At 45.7% G+C, this 13,389-nt stretch overlaps 1 protein-coding gene across 2 annotated transcripts in view; it reads right to left on the reverse strand.

Moving 5' to 3' along the window:
- Kcnd3 (potassium voltage-gated channel subfamily D member 3) overlaps positions 1-11,269 on the reverse strand; it is a 206,088-nt gene extending 194,819 nt beyond the window's left edge. For both annotated transcript variants that reach the window (XM_035450795.1, XM_035450794.1), the window contains exon 1: positions 10,164-11,269. In XM_035450795.1, the coding sequence (XP_035306686.1) occupies positions 10,164-11,269 (1,106 nt within the window). The remainder of the gene's footprint in view (positions 1-10,163) is intronic.
- Positions 11,270-13,389: the final 2,120 nt, after the last annotated feature.

The following is a 13,389-nucleotide window of genomic DNA, read 5'->3' on the forward strand; positions in this document are numbered from 1 at the left end:
TCATCAGCATCACCCTGAGCTCCACAGAGATGGCTCTTGGCCTGTCTGTGACCATTTCAATGGTCACAATGGTCCTATCCACATGCCAAAGTAAAGGTGTGTTTATTTATTTGCTATTGCAATACCCATAAACAAAACTTTTCCCTTGGTGGGTGCTATTATTTACTTATCATTGTAGGTCACTAAAAATAAAACCTTGTTTTACTCAGAGGACCAATCTTCCCTTTTAGTTATAACAGAAACATAGGAAAGTGAACTTCCATAGGCCAGGAAGACAGACTAGACAGAACTTTTAGCAAATTATTTGCAAATAGTGACAATGTTCCTGATGGGGCTGTGCACCCAATTCCTCAAGGTTCCTTCATTGGCTCAGCCTTCATTGTTCCTTCAATCGTCTCTTCCAATTTTTTCACTTCAACCAATGACTGAGAAGCTGCCTTCAGTCTTTGTTTTCCCTGCTGATCCCAAGAGCCATTTCCTATACAGAGAACACCTGGAGTTATCAGCAAACATCACAGATCCAAAGCCAAGGTCATGGTCCTTCCCAGGTCCTCACCAACCTGTTCCTTCTCTAGTATCAGCAGCTGCATGTTTCTCCTTAGCCGTTCTAGTGTCCAGAGTTCCCTTGGACTCCTCCAGGCTGCGTTTCCATTTGAGTCCTCTAGTTCTGCTGTGGCTATCTCGGGTCAGGCCTTCATTATCTTTCATCTAAGAAATCTTCTGTCATTCCTCCAGAAACCAGATCTACTTTATCCATGCACCCAGAACATCTTTAGTGTGTTGTAATGTCAACTAAATGAACCCCTTGCCCTTCTGTTTTGGGTCCTCTGACCATCTAATGAACCCTTTGTTCCGACTCACTATAAGCCATTTTCCTGTTTGTGTATCCTGAACACCAGCAAACAGCAGTTAAGCTTCCCAAGCATCATGCCCTTTCATGATTTACTTGGATATCCCATTCCTACTTATTAAAATCCTACTTGCCATTGTTAGTCTGGCTAAAATGTCACCTCTTCTGTGAGGCCAATCATTCATTAATCAGCAAATATTAAACATTTATTCTACAATACACATGTCAGATCTTTTCAGAACGTGACCCTTTCTTGCCTGTACACTCTTGTGAACATACTCTCACCCTCTCCCATATCATAAACTTCTTCTTTCTCAAAATTCCCCCATCCCATTCAAGTTAGCAGTACTAGGGACTGAAGCATGGGCCTTGCACATACTAGGCAAGCACTGTACCTCTGAGCTACATATACAGCCTTCTTGTTTATTTTTATATATCCAACATTCCCTGATCCTTTCCCTTGCAAATAACTGGATATTCAATAATACTGATTGAATCAAATGAGATTTATGGTATCTGTGGTTTTGATACTGGTTAGTTTAATTCTCCTAAGCTTCCCCCGACCTGCTAATGTACACATGTCCAGAGAGAAGTAAAAGTAAACTAATGACGCTTCTTAGAGGCTATCAGCCTATAATTATGATTAGCTCTCCGCTATTCATGTCATTGGAAAAACAGCTTTGAAAAGGATCTCATACCAGAAGGAAGAATTATTTTCTATCAGCCTTTGACAGTTTTGAGCAGCTAGTTTTCATTTCTTCTGTTTGATCTATTGGTATTTATGTTTATAATTGCTCCATAACTGGCTAGCAGATAGGGGTGGAAGGAAACGTGCAGAGCTATGCTGGTGGGAGGAACCCAATGGAGAATGAAACATTTGCTCCATACAACTTCCAAGGAAGGACTTTGGACCATCACAACAATGTCAGACATTCAGAGTGTGGCAGCATGCCCCAAGATGTATCCAACCATTTCTTTACAATTACTGCTAAAAGTAGAGACTCTTAGCTTCCTGCAATGCTCACCCGGGTAACTGTGTAGTTGTTCAAAGAAGATGATGAATTGTTACTGAAAGTGATAAGGTTCTGGATAGAGGGAGGACTATGCTTCCACTTTGACTACCATTGCAAGGCACCTTGCTGTGCCACTGGGAGCCAATGGATGCAAATCAAAGAAAATGAGATTTGCAATTTTGCATTGATAGCCAGTTAATGTAGGAGGGAAAGGTCCCCTTTGCCACTTCGGAAGCAAACAAATATCGCATGTGGCGATTTCCGCAGCTGCATTAGTTGGTGAAAATTGATGCACATTTCATGTGTCACAGAGCTGAATCCCAGAGAATGGAGCCAGCCTCCCAGAAAATGGTTCCTTTATATAGTTCCATCCATTTATTGTTTGATTGGACTTTCTGTATATTAAATTCAAGCTGCTCTGCCACTCATGGGTATTATGATGCGTTGGCTTGGTGGGAAATAATGAAGGTGATGGGATTTTACAGCATCACATTACAAAGGAGGCGTCCCCATTCTCATCTATCTCTCCATCAACTAGCTTGCATGTGAGGTGGCACTTATATTAAAACGATTTTTCTGATTCAGTTTAATGACATTCATTCAAGTCCTGGCACCCCGAATATGATTACACGAGTTAAATGCAATCTTTTTCCACCCAGTCATGGTCAGTCAAGGCTGGGCTTTCTTCCCTCTGCAGTCCTACTTTCCCACACACCTCTTATTTGTATAGGGCTGGTGTCATCTGAGGAATTCCATCCTGCTTTCCTCAGGCTTCCAACAAGAAGCCAAACTCAACATGGAGCCAGTTGAACGGATGCCCTCAAACATAGGAGGAACTCCTTTCTCAAACAAATCTTTCTTAGAAGTTGGTCTGAGGTCAATATTATGCACTCTTCCCAAAAGAGATTTCTGGGGCCAGACTTTCTAGTTCCCAGAAGAGAAATAGGGACTTGAACATCACCAAAAGAAGAGTCTTTAGGAATGAGTATTCCAGTGTCAGCTTCCTAGAAATGGCTAGTTGTATGCAGGCTCATGTGCCCAAAGATGGTGGAGGGTTACTCGGCTCCAGGCCTTGGCTCAGAGCTTTTGGCTTTTGTGAAGCATGGTCTGGAGCAGAGTATGGCCTAGGACAAACATTCTTTCCTGGGTGTGAGAACTGAATGCATTCAAGTAGTAGATGAGGGGCTCTTCCCTGGTGAGGATGGGGGAAGGCCCTCTGCTTTTTGTTTACAGTATATTAAGGCAGAATAATTGTGGTTCCTCAGGAAGAATCGTGTTTGTGTTTACTGGTGTGTTTAAAGAGAGAAGCACAAACAAAGCCGAGAAGAGAGAGAGGAGAGACTGACTTCCAGACATTCCGGAAGAGAGCTGTGAAATGATCACTGCAGTGATCTGAATTGCCAGATCAGAAAGCAAAGGCATTGCACTGCTCCCAGTGTGAGGAATCTGAGTGCCACCCATGTGAGTGAGTTAGTGACCTCTGTGTCAGAGCCAAGGCCGGGCGGTCCCTCATGATGGTATAAGCACATGCCAGCTGATCACATACTCAGTAGTATTGCCTAGGTAGGAAAAGGAGAAAGTTCCACCCAGTTTTCCACCCCTGCTGCCAGCCTGCACTACCCCTCTCTCAGATGTTGTGTCTACAAGTTGGCCCTGTCGATGTCTTAGCTGCCCTGGGCTCTGAGTCACCCTACAAGTCTCTTCTTGCCAAATGTTTCTTCCAAGTGTGTGGAAGGTCTTCATGGTTAATCTCCTGCCTTGAACTTTCCAGCTGGCTTAATGGGAAAAGGGCTAGTGAACACTTCCTGAGAGTGTTTCCTGTTGTTTGTGTGTGTGTGTGTGGGGGGGTGTCTACTTGTTAGTGTATACAAGCATACAAGTAGATATCCCACCCCCACAGGTGTGTAGAAGCCAGTAGTCAACTTTGGATGTCTTTCCTCTATCTCCCTCCACCTTTTTTGTTTATTATGTTTTTTGAGACAGGGTTTCTCTGTGAAAGAGTTCTGGCTGTCCTGGAACTCACTCTTTAGACCAGGTAGTCCTTGAACTCACAGAGCTTCATCTGCTTCTGCCTCCTGAGTGCTGGGATTCAAGTCATGCACTACCATCGCCTGGCTTCCACCTTTAATTTTTAATATGGAATTTCTCACCTGAAGTGCCTCAACCCATCTATGCTAACTGTCCAAAAAAATTTACAGGGACCTACCTATTTTTACACCCCCCTCACTCCACTGCTGGGGCCTAAGTGTACCACTGTGCCTAGATTTTCAGTAGGTTCTGGGGATCTGAACTCAATCCCCCATGCTTGCACAAAAGGTGCTGAGCTAGTGCCCCAGCCTTCTACCTCTAAACAGACAAGGATCTTTCAGTTCCCTGATCTCTGCTGCTTTCACCCATGATGCCCCACCACCTCTTGCCTGGATTATTGCCATGTTACTTTATGTTAAGGGATCAAGAAGGCCTCTCTGATACTGAACACAGACCTGAAGGAATATGGACAGTATTAAGAAGAGTGTTCCAGTCAGAAGGAATAATACATGCAAAAGTCATCAGGTAGAAGGGTCTTTAATATACTATGCTTGGAATAGCAAGGAAATTCCTGATGGAATTTCTGCAGGGAGCAAGCAGGAAATCAGAACGTTAATGGGAGAATCAATTCAAGCATGCTGCTTGTGAGCACCATGCCACCATGCCACCATGGTGCCACAGGAAGTCCCTCAAGAGTTTTAAGCCTCTGATCTGTTTCCAGGGGATCTGGCTGCTGGAAAGTAAGTACACTCAGCACTCCCTACATGCCATGCCATGTTTTATTCTTCTATGTATCCTAATAGTGTGTGTTCATTTATCTACGTACAGTATTGTCCTTTCTATTAGAATGCAAACTTTACGAAATGGTTTCTTTACTGCTGAATTCTCATGCCTAGAACTTGTATTTGGGGAATAAAGAGCTGAGTGAAGGGAATCGTGATGGGTAGGATACTTACCTATGGTTCACTTTATGCTCCTTCCTGGCTTTGCAGTGTCTCAAGGTGATTATGGTCAAGTAGACAACTACTTTTCAAGGCCTCATGGCAAACATTCTTTGTAAGAAGTCTCAGCCCTCCTAAAGGCTGAAGCCTCATTCAGTGTTTGTCCTCCCTATCTACTTGCCCACATGACAGCATGAATGATATCTAGAGAGCCCTGTGTTTGGTTCTCACATGGCCAGAAGTGGTTTGTAAATAGGGAAGTTGAAGCTGGGGACGCCAAGGCACAAATCTGTTCAGTCAAGTAACTAGGGATGGAGGCTCAATACACTATCAAGCTCTGCAATCATTGATGCTATGTGCTTGAAGACTTCACAATCTAAGGGGGATATACACCAACAAAGTCAATAGAACACGGTGGCAGCAGGGTAGAACACAAGGGCTATGCTGGAAGGTGGAGGCAGCGGCAGGGCAATAACACCAGGGCTGTGATGGGAGGCAAGAGGATCCCCAGATCTTCAAAAGCCGGGAAGACTTCTTGGAGGAGACAGTGGAGCTTTACTTTTGGAAACTGACTGTTCACGTTCTGAGGAAAGGGAGACGCACCTTGTTTGATTCATCTTGCCAATTCACATTGGATTGGAATGCAATTATAGTGCTTGTGTATTCTCAGAGTCGGCAATGCTTTCCGGTGTACAGCAAGCATTCATAAACATTGAAGGAATGAAAGACTCCTTGTTGAGATGTAAGTTTGCATCCTCTCTTGGGAATTTCAGCGCCAGGGAACTATCAGTTAAGACAGGCGGACAAAGAAAAGGCCCGAAGGTCACTCATTCTCAGAGTGTAATGTAAGCAGTCCTGTGGGCAGGGGTCCACCCACACAGATAGTACCTAGACTGAGGCATTTCTGATCCCTGTGAAAGTACAGACAGAACACTGAAAACTGAAGAGTTAATACAAACACATCTCAGACAAGCTCCATTTCTGGCACCGGGACCCTGATCTCCTGATCTCTACCCCAACCTGCGGTGTTCCTCTAATTCCCTATCTGAGTCTTCCTGCCTCCTGGAACCTCAGACAGGCTCCCTCCAGGATTAGGCTTTAAAGAAAAATGCAAATCATCTGGAGATGGCTTCATGCTTGGAAGAAGTAAAAAACAAAATCGATTCTGCTTTTGTTAAAGTGATTTTTGGACACTGTCAAAAATGCTCTCATCTCAGAGTACAGGGTGACAGATAGTCTGCTGATGACAATTATGTAACTGAGTCAACAGTGGCAGTGAGCCACCATGGAAGGAGCAGAGGCTGCTCCATAACTTCCCCCACCTTTCTCAAGCCCAACTCCCCTCTTTAAGATGTCCAAGAGCAGTCCACTCTAGATGTCCGGAAGTCAGCCCCTCGTGGCCATTGCGGACACACAACCAAAGGCTCCCATCTTCTCTTATCCCCATATCTTCACCTGAGCTGCCCCAAGGACTTGCTCAGGCACTCCAGGTCAGTCATAATGCTAAGCAAAGCCAAGCAAAATTAAGAAGGGAAATTTGCTTTGACAAAACTCACCTCATATAATACATTCCCAAACTAGTTATGTTGGTCTTATTTAATATTGGGAGTTCCACGTTATCCCTTTCCTCTGTTAACTGAGATAATTGGGGATTTGTTTTATTTATAGCATCAATTATGAACACGGAAATTAATCTTTGAATGGTACATTTGGGAGCTCAACTGTCAAGGGAGCACAAGGGAAGCCTGGGTACATCTCAGGGGTCTTTCCTACCGGCACAGGAGCCTGCCAAGGAAAGACATCTTCAAGCCTGGGTGATAATTTGGGCTGTCATTTGTTCTTGTGTGCATAAAGTATTTTGAAATATTAAATAAATGGTGATAATTGGCTTCAGGAGATCCTTCCCTGGAGGACATCTACTAATACATGTGTGGGAAAGCAGTCAGAGATGGCAACCAGAGCCTGGCAAAGCAAACACCTTTGCTTGTATTGGCTCTCAGCATGTTGGCTGGCACTACCATGAGAAGGAGCTGAACAGAGTGTCACTGATTAGAGATGGGAGACCAGGGAGGAGTAGGGCAGTGAAAAGCCACAGACATGGTTTGTATGTGCTGGGAGCTATTGGAAGCAACTGGACCACTGCAGAGTTGATCCTTCATGCTTCCTGGTTACATGGGACTCTAATTCAACATAGACTTAAAAAAAACAAAAACAAAAACAAAAAACAAACTTTCTTCAATGGTTGAACAGGACTAAAACTAGCCAGCAAATGTGGTTTGGAAAGAAAGCAGCCAGGAGAGAGGAAAAGCTTTCCATGGTTGAGCCAGAAAGTCCCCTAGTAAAGGCAAGAAGATCCATGTGGTTCTGTAGAGCATCTCAGTGGACAAATCAGTCATCCAGTCAAGTCTGCTCCCCTCTCTCCTGGAGCAGTAGAGCTGAGACAGAGCATACAGGGCTAGAGTTGCTGCAGGGCTGCAGGCTCAAACCTCCAATTTACCCTCAAGAAAAGGACAGATACATCTAGAAGAGACTGAGAACAATATCAGTCTAAGCAAATGAGGAAGGTGCCCCATTTACACTGACCCCTCCATTAAAAAGCATTGCCAAGCACCTGCTATGTATAGCCAAACAAACGAGCCTGGTAATGGTGCCAACTGCCAGCTCAGGTCAAAGTCAAAGTAGCTTGATCTAGCACTGAGCTATAGTCAGACACAGTGGAAGAAGAAAAAGAGACTGCTGTCTCGTAACTTGTCTGAATAGAAGGAAGAGAGGACTAAAGGTTTCTTTTTGAGCCCATTTGATTCTCATCTAAGAAGCCTAGACATTTCAATATATTGAGGATGGAAAGACAAGCCTGTTCATCATTGGGGGTGGAGTGAGAGGTCCAGGGCCTACAGGGGAGCCTTGCCTGTCCTCCATGAAGGCAGATTCTTTTCCATCTCATATGCCTTCTCCTATAGCCTGCCTGAACCCCGCACTACCTCCAAGAAAATAAATGTGAGACCAACACTGTCCGCCCCACCCCCTGATGCTGAACACTAAAAGAAATCAACCGTTACCCCACAGTAAAACAGGCAGTAAAATCCCATGTTTAGCTCTGATAACAGCCATTGATCTCTAATGCAGTCTTCTGGTTTATCTAGAAGGACATGTGTGGTGTGTAAAGTCTCTGTGTGCCCAGGACAGTACCTGACATACAGTATCCACCAAGCTGATGCTTTCTTGACTAGTAATGTGACTTGAAGAGGCTATCTAAAAAAGGAATAAGCCTCAAGGTCTGGTTTCAGGATGGAGGGGAACAGTGGGACATGGTGAAAGGAGAAAAGACATTGAAGGTGTATACACCGGCATCTGAAAATCAGCTTTGGAAAATTTACTGAACCCCTCTGAGCCTCACCTTCTGTATCATTAAAGAGCACAGAACTTTTCCTACCTTGCAAGGCTGCTGAGAGGATTTAAGATAATATATGCAAAGTGCTCAGCACACTGCTGACACAAAGAAGACACCCAGATGCTATTATACTAATAATAAAAAGTAATGGGCAGGTGGCCAGTGACATTCCTATTTATCTCCAAAATGATCCCATTTTAACTCTGACACCCATCAATCAGCCTGGTATTTATCCCAATACAAATTCCTCCCTTTCTGTCATGAATCCCATCAGAAAGCAACTAAGGACACTGGGAAGTTGGGATCTCATCAGGATCATGCTTGAGGTTGGGATGAGGTAGCTAGGTTTCTTTAGGAAAGTGAAAGATGGCCAGGGTCAGCATAGAAGGAACAAATATGAAGCCAAGTCCCTAGATCACTTTATCCCAAATATCCCCTGGTATCAAAAGCTTACATATGCCATTTGATCCAAGAAAGACACAGTCCCAGAGTTAAACATTCCCTCTGATGAGCAGCTAGCTATTTGGTGAGCACAGTTGTACATGTGTACACCTGTGTATGCATGATGCATAGTGTGTGTGTGTGTGTGTGTGTGTGTGTGTGTGTGTGTGTGTGTGTGTGTGTGTGTATTGGGAAGAATGTCTGTATAGCTTTCTTTAGACAGAGGTAAAGGGAATGCCTGAATCAAACATGGTCTTCACAAATGGATGGTGACAGCCCTTGTTCCTCCCTGCTCCTCTCTTGTGGCAGAATGACAAATGTAATCACTTTAAAAGGTCCAATCACCTGCTCAGTCGTTCCCAATAAACACACGCAGCACTATGGAATAACCCATACCACCACAACGGGGTTTCATCCAAGAAAAAAAAATTGAATCACCAGGATGCCACCAACTGAATTGTCAAAGACCAAATAAAAAGCTTCATGAATTCTCCATCAGCAATATAATGCTTCCTTGTCTAAGCAAATCTAGACCCAGCATATGAATTGTGAAGAGATTTTTCATTAATCTCATGGCTTCCAAAGGCTGAGGCAGAACCCCTCTGAAATCTATGTCTCCCTAAAGCTGCCTTTATTTGCTCTAATCCTGTTAGGGTGAGATTTCAATCTTCTCCCTGGGACCCCTTCCTCTGATGGAGCGTTTCACATCCCAGCACCATACATTTATTTTTGTGACCTGGGTGGAGTGGAGAACTGGGAGATCTGGAAGAGAACATCACCTGACATCTCACTGAGCACTTGTCTCTTGATGATATTGCTGGTTGTCTGACCACATGACCCAATTGAGACTATTTCACAGGCACACAGGTAGCCTGGGTCATTCCACCCCTGACTCTAACTGATAAAACAAGCTTGTTCCTCCCTTAGTGAGAAAAAAGAAACTGGTGCCTTGCTTTACAGAAAACCCCAAATCAGGACCTTTGAGAGAAACTCTAGTCTGTGGCAGCAGAAAAGGAAAAAAAAATGAGGCAAAAGAGAAAGCAGCTTGCAAATATACTACAAAGGAGAAATGCAGGAAGGACGGGTGAAGAAATCTGCATGTACAGATTGTACACTATTTATCCAATTCTCACAACCCTTCTGCCCCACCACCCGCCAGCTCTGTCTGCCTCCCCTTCATAGTCCTTAGAGGCACTCCACCCTGCCACCACACTCACCACACTGCTTGTCTGGAGGAAAGACACAGTGACTTAATTTCCCATGTTTTATAAAACACATGCCTCACTCAGCCCCAATAGAATCAATTCCAGAGCAAGTCACCACCCACAAACAAATCACTCATTTCTTTGCTGACTAAGTATATCCACTTCCCTGGCTCCCATGACTTGAGTAAAGGGCTTTATCTCCAAACTTCCTCTCCTCAATCCTGATACACCACCTAAAGCTTCATGATCAATCAACCCAACTTCACCCTATCCAGGCCAGTGGCACTGACTTACCCCAGTGTAGTCATGGTGACGATGGTGTACCAGAAAGATGCGGGGATGCTTGTGAACTTGCTGGCAGAGGAGCCCTTCTCGGCATAAAACATCACAGTGGCAAAGATGATTATGGCCATGGTGAGGGAGAAGAGGAGAAAGCCCAGTTCCGAGGCACAGCTCTTCAGGGTGTACCCCAGGATTCGTAGACCCTGGGAGTGTCGAGAGAATTTGAAGATCCTGAAGACACGGAAGACCCGGAGCGTGACAAAGGCCCCGGACACATCCTCATTGTTGGTCATGACGAGGCCAATGTAATAGGGCATGATGGCCACCACGTCGATGATGCTCATCACACTGCGAATGAAGCGGTATCGGCTGGGAGCCGCGAAGAGCCGGAGGAGGTACTCCACTGTGAAGATCATGACGCAGGCAGTGTCCAGGCAGAAGAAGGCCACCGAGTAGCGCTCTCCACATGGCAGCTCCTTGCTCCCGGGCACCGTGCCGCATGGCACCGTCTCCACCACGTTGGTGATGACTGAGACAGCAATGAAGAAGCCAGTCACGTAGTAGAAGACCAGGGCCAGGGTGCTGGTGTGTGGGTTTTCGAAGGCCCGCCACATGGTCTGGCGGAAGCTGAGTGAGGGCATGGACTCCTGGTTGTTCTCAGAGTCATTGTCATCCATGAGCCGCTCGGCGTTCTCCCGCTTGCGGTCTTTGTACTCCTCGTAGCAACAGTCTCCAATGATCTCAGGGAGGATGCCATAGAAGGCCAGCTCATCGTCGTAGGCAGAGATGCACTCATACCGCGGGTAGTGTAGCTTCCCCGTGCGGTAGAAGTTGAGCACACAGCGGAAAACTTCTGGGTCACGGTCAAAGAAGTACTCCTTGGTGTCCTCATTGAAGAAGAACTCCTTCTCTGTGCTACCAAGCAGAGTATCGGGGTAGCGCTCCAAAGTGGTCCTCCAGGTCTGGAACCGTCGTCCACTCACATTGAGGACAATCAGCTCGTCTTGCCGCTTGTTCTTGTCAGCTGGAGCTAGGGGCATGGGGCAGTTGGCCACTGGCATCCATCCAATGGCCGCAGCCCGGGCAAAAGGCAGCCAGGCTGCAACTCCCGCCGCCATGGTGACTCCAGCTTTTGGGCTGGTAGCTGCTCAGACACTGTGCACACCAGCTTGGAGTTAGTTCAGTGACCCCTGGGGGACAGGAGAGATCAGAGAAAGGGCTAAGTCTACTTTGATTTTTGTAGGATAGGGACAAGGGGAGGGTCATTGTGTGAAACAGCAAGTCTCCAAGGCAAGTTAAAACTGAAAGACCCAAAGAGGCAACTCTAACAGTGACACAAGGACAGTACCTCACAAGGGGCTGTGCAAAGGACCAGTTCATCAGATGTTGCTGACTGGCTGACAAAGTGTCAAGCTCCAGGGGGGTCCAGAAGTACTTGGGAAGGAAAGTGTCTAACAAGAAGATCTGGGAAGATGGGTAATAATTAGCTCTGAAAGGTTATGGATGTTATTGCGAATTTAAATTGGGAGAGGGTAAATGAGTTCTCATTAAACGAATTTAAAAGTGGGATAAACATGCTAATTTTTATTTCACTCTTCATCCACCAGGGTAATCAGGAATTGGGGTGCCAATGAAGGAGATCAAGTAAACACACCCTTTACATTTCTCCCTGGTGGGAAGGAGACTGGGGCTGGGTTTAGAAAATTTGGTTAAGGTGGGAGACCCCAGCAAGTCCAGAGCCTAGTAAAGTTCCATCCCTAGCTCCCATCGAGAAAGCTTTCTCTGGCAAATTGCAACTTACTCTTGAGAATGCTTGGCCTGGATCCTTGCCCTAGCAACCTACTGTCCAATTGCAGCCTTCAGACGCATGATGAATAGACCAGGGGAAGCTCTGTACAGGGTCTCTCTCCCACCCAGCGAAGGAATTCTTGGGTTCTTGGTCCACCTGACTTCCACATACTGTCCCTCTCCCACCCCGGAGCAAGCTGAGCCACGCTCACTGCCTTCCCTAACTCCTTCGCCTCCTGTCTCCATCTGCCTAGAACCCAGAGTTCCCCATTATATAACAATACACCATCCCATGCCAGGCTCTCTCACCTGTCCTCTCCTGCACCCTCGGAACTTCTTCAGGGCTGGGCACCCTTGTCCCTTCACTCACAGCTTTCTGCACCTCATTTCCCCGTCACCTGCCTGGATGGAGGGAACAATGGCACAGAGAACTATATTTGGCTTTGAGAAGCAGATTTACCTTCCCAGATCTGGCTTTTTAAAGATGATAGTGAAATGACTCTGCAATCCCCAAATGTATACCATCTGTGGGAAGACATGTGGTGACACAGAAACACACGTAACAGTGACGGGAAATTGTTTGGGGTTGGCACGCTCAACTCCACTAATCCTAAACTGATCACACAGTGCAGAGCCAAATCTTAACTCAGTTATTTGGATTCTCTAGAACTCAGTTGGTTTATTTCTGTATTGAAATAAATGAGGCAGAGGTGACTTTGGGAGTTGTTGTGTTGTTTGTTGGTCTGGTTTTGCTGTTGGATGACTTACTACACAGAGACTTGGGATGAACCTTGGCCTTCATCTCTCCAGGAATGCCCCCTCACCTGCTTCCTGACTCCCAGCTCTTCTGTTTCTTTCCCCCCTGATCTTCGACTGGGCTTTTCTTCCTGGATGCCTCTGAAACAGAAAAACTGACACTATCTCCATCCAGAACGTTGCTCTTCACCTTCTGCCCACAGCATTCCCTTATCCTAGGCCTATACTCTGACCATGTTTTTTTATACACTATTCCAAGGATTGTCAAATAATGAAGCACCATGAAAGACTAACTCCCTTGGTTCCCCCCACTCCCACTGGTATTCTTGTCTCACTCTTCTTCCCCTACTCCTGATCCCTCCCATTACCTCCAAATTCCTTCTACTGAGTAATCTCTTTAAAGCAAGGTTCTGATTGTGCTTTACTCTGTAGCCTATGAAATAAAACCCTAACTCCTTGGCCTGGAATTTCAGCATCTTCATAAATGGACCCATCTTAACATATCAGCTAGGCAATCCACCCTCCTAACCTCCAACAACAAAAGCAGAGGCCAGCTCACAAACAAACCCTGGATGTCAGTCTCTGGAGTATATTCCCTGTCCCTCCTCTTGCCCTGCTTACTAAAAGCCCACCTGTTCTTCTTGGTGGCCCTTCCTCTTCTTCCAAGACTGTCTGCACTCTGCCTTTCTGCTCT

The sequence above is a fragment of the Cricetulus griseus genome (assembly GCF_003668045.3).
Source record: "Cricetulus griseus strain 17A/GY chromosome 1 unlocalized genomic scaffold, alternate assembly CriGri-PICRH-1.0 chr1_0, whole genome shotgun sequence".
Taxonomy (NCBI): domain Eukaryota; kingdom Metazoa; phylum Chordata; class Mammalia; order Rodentia; family Cricetidae; genus Cricetulus; species Cricetulus griseus.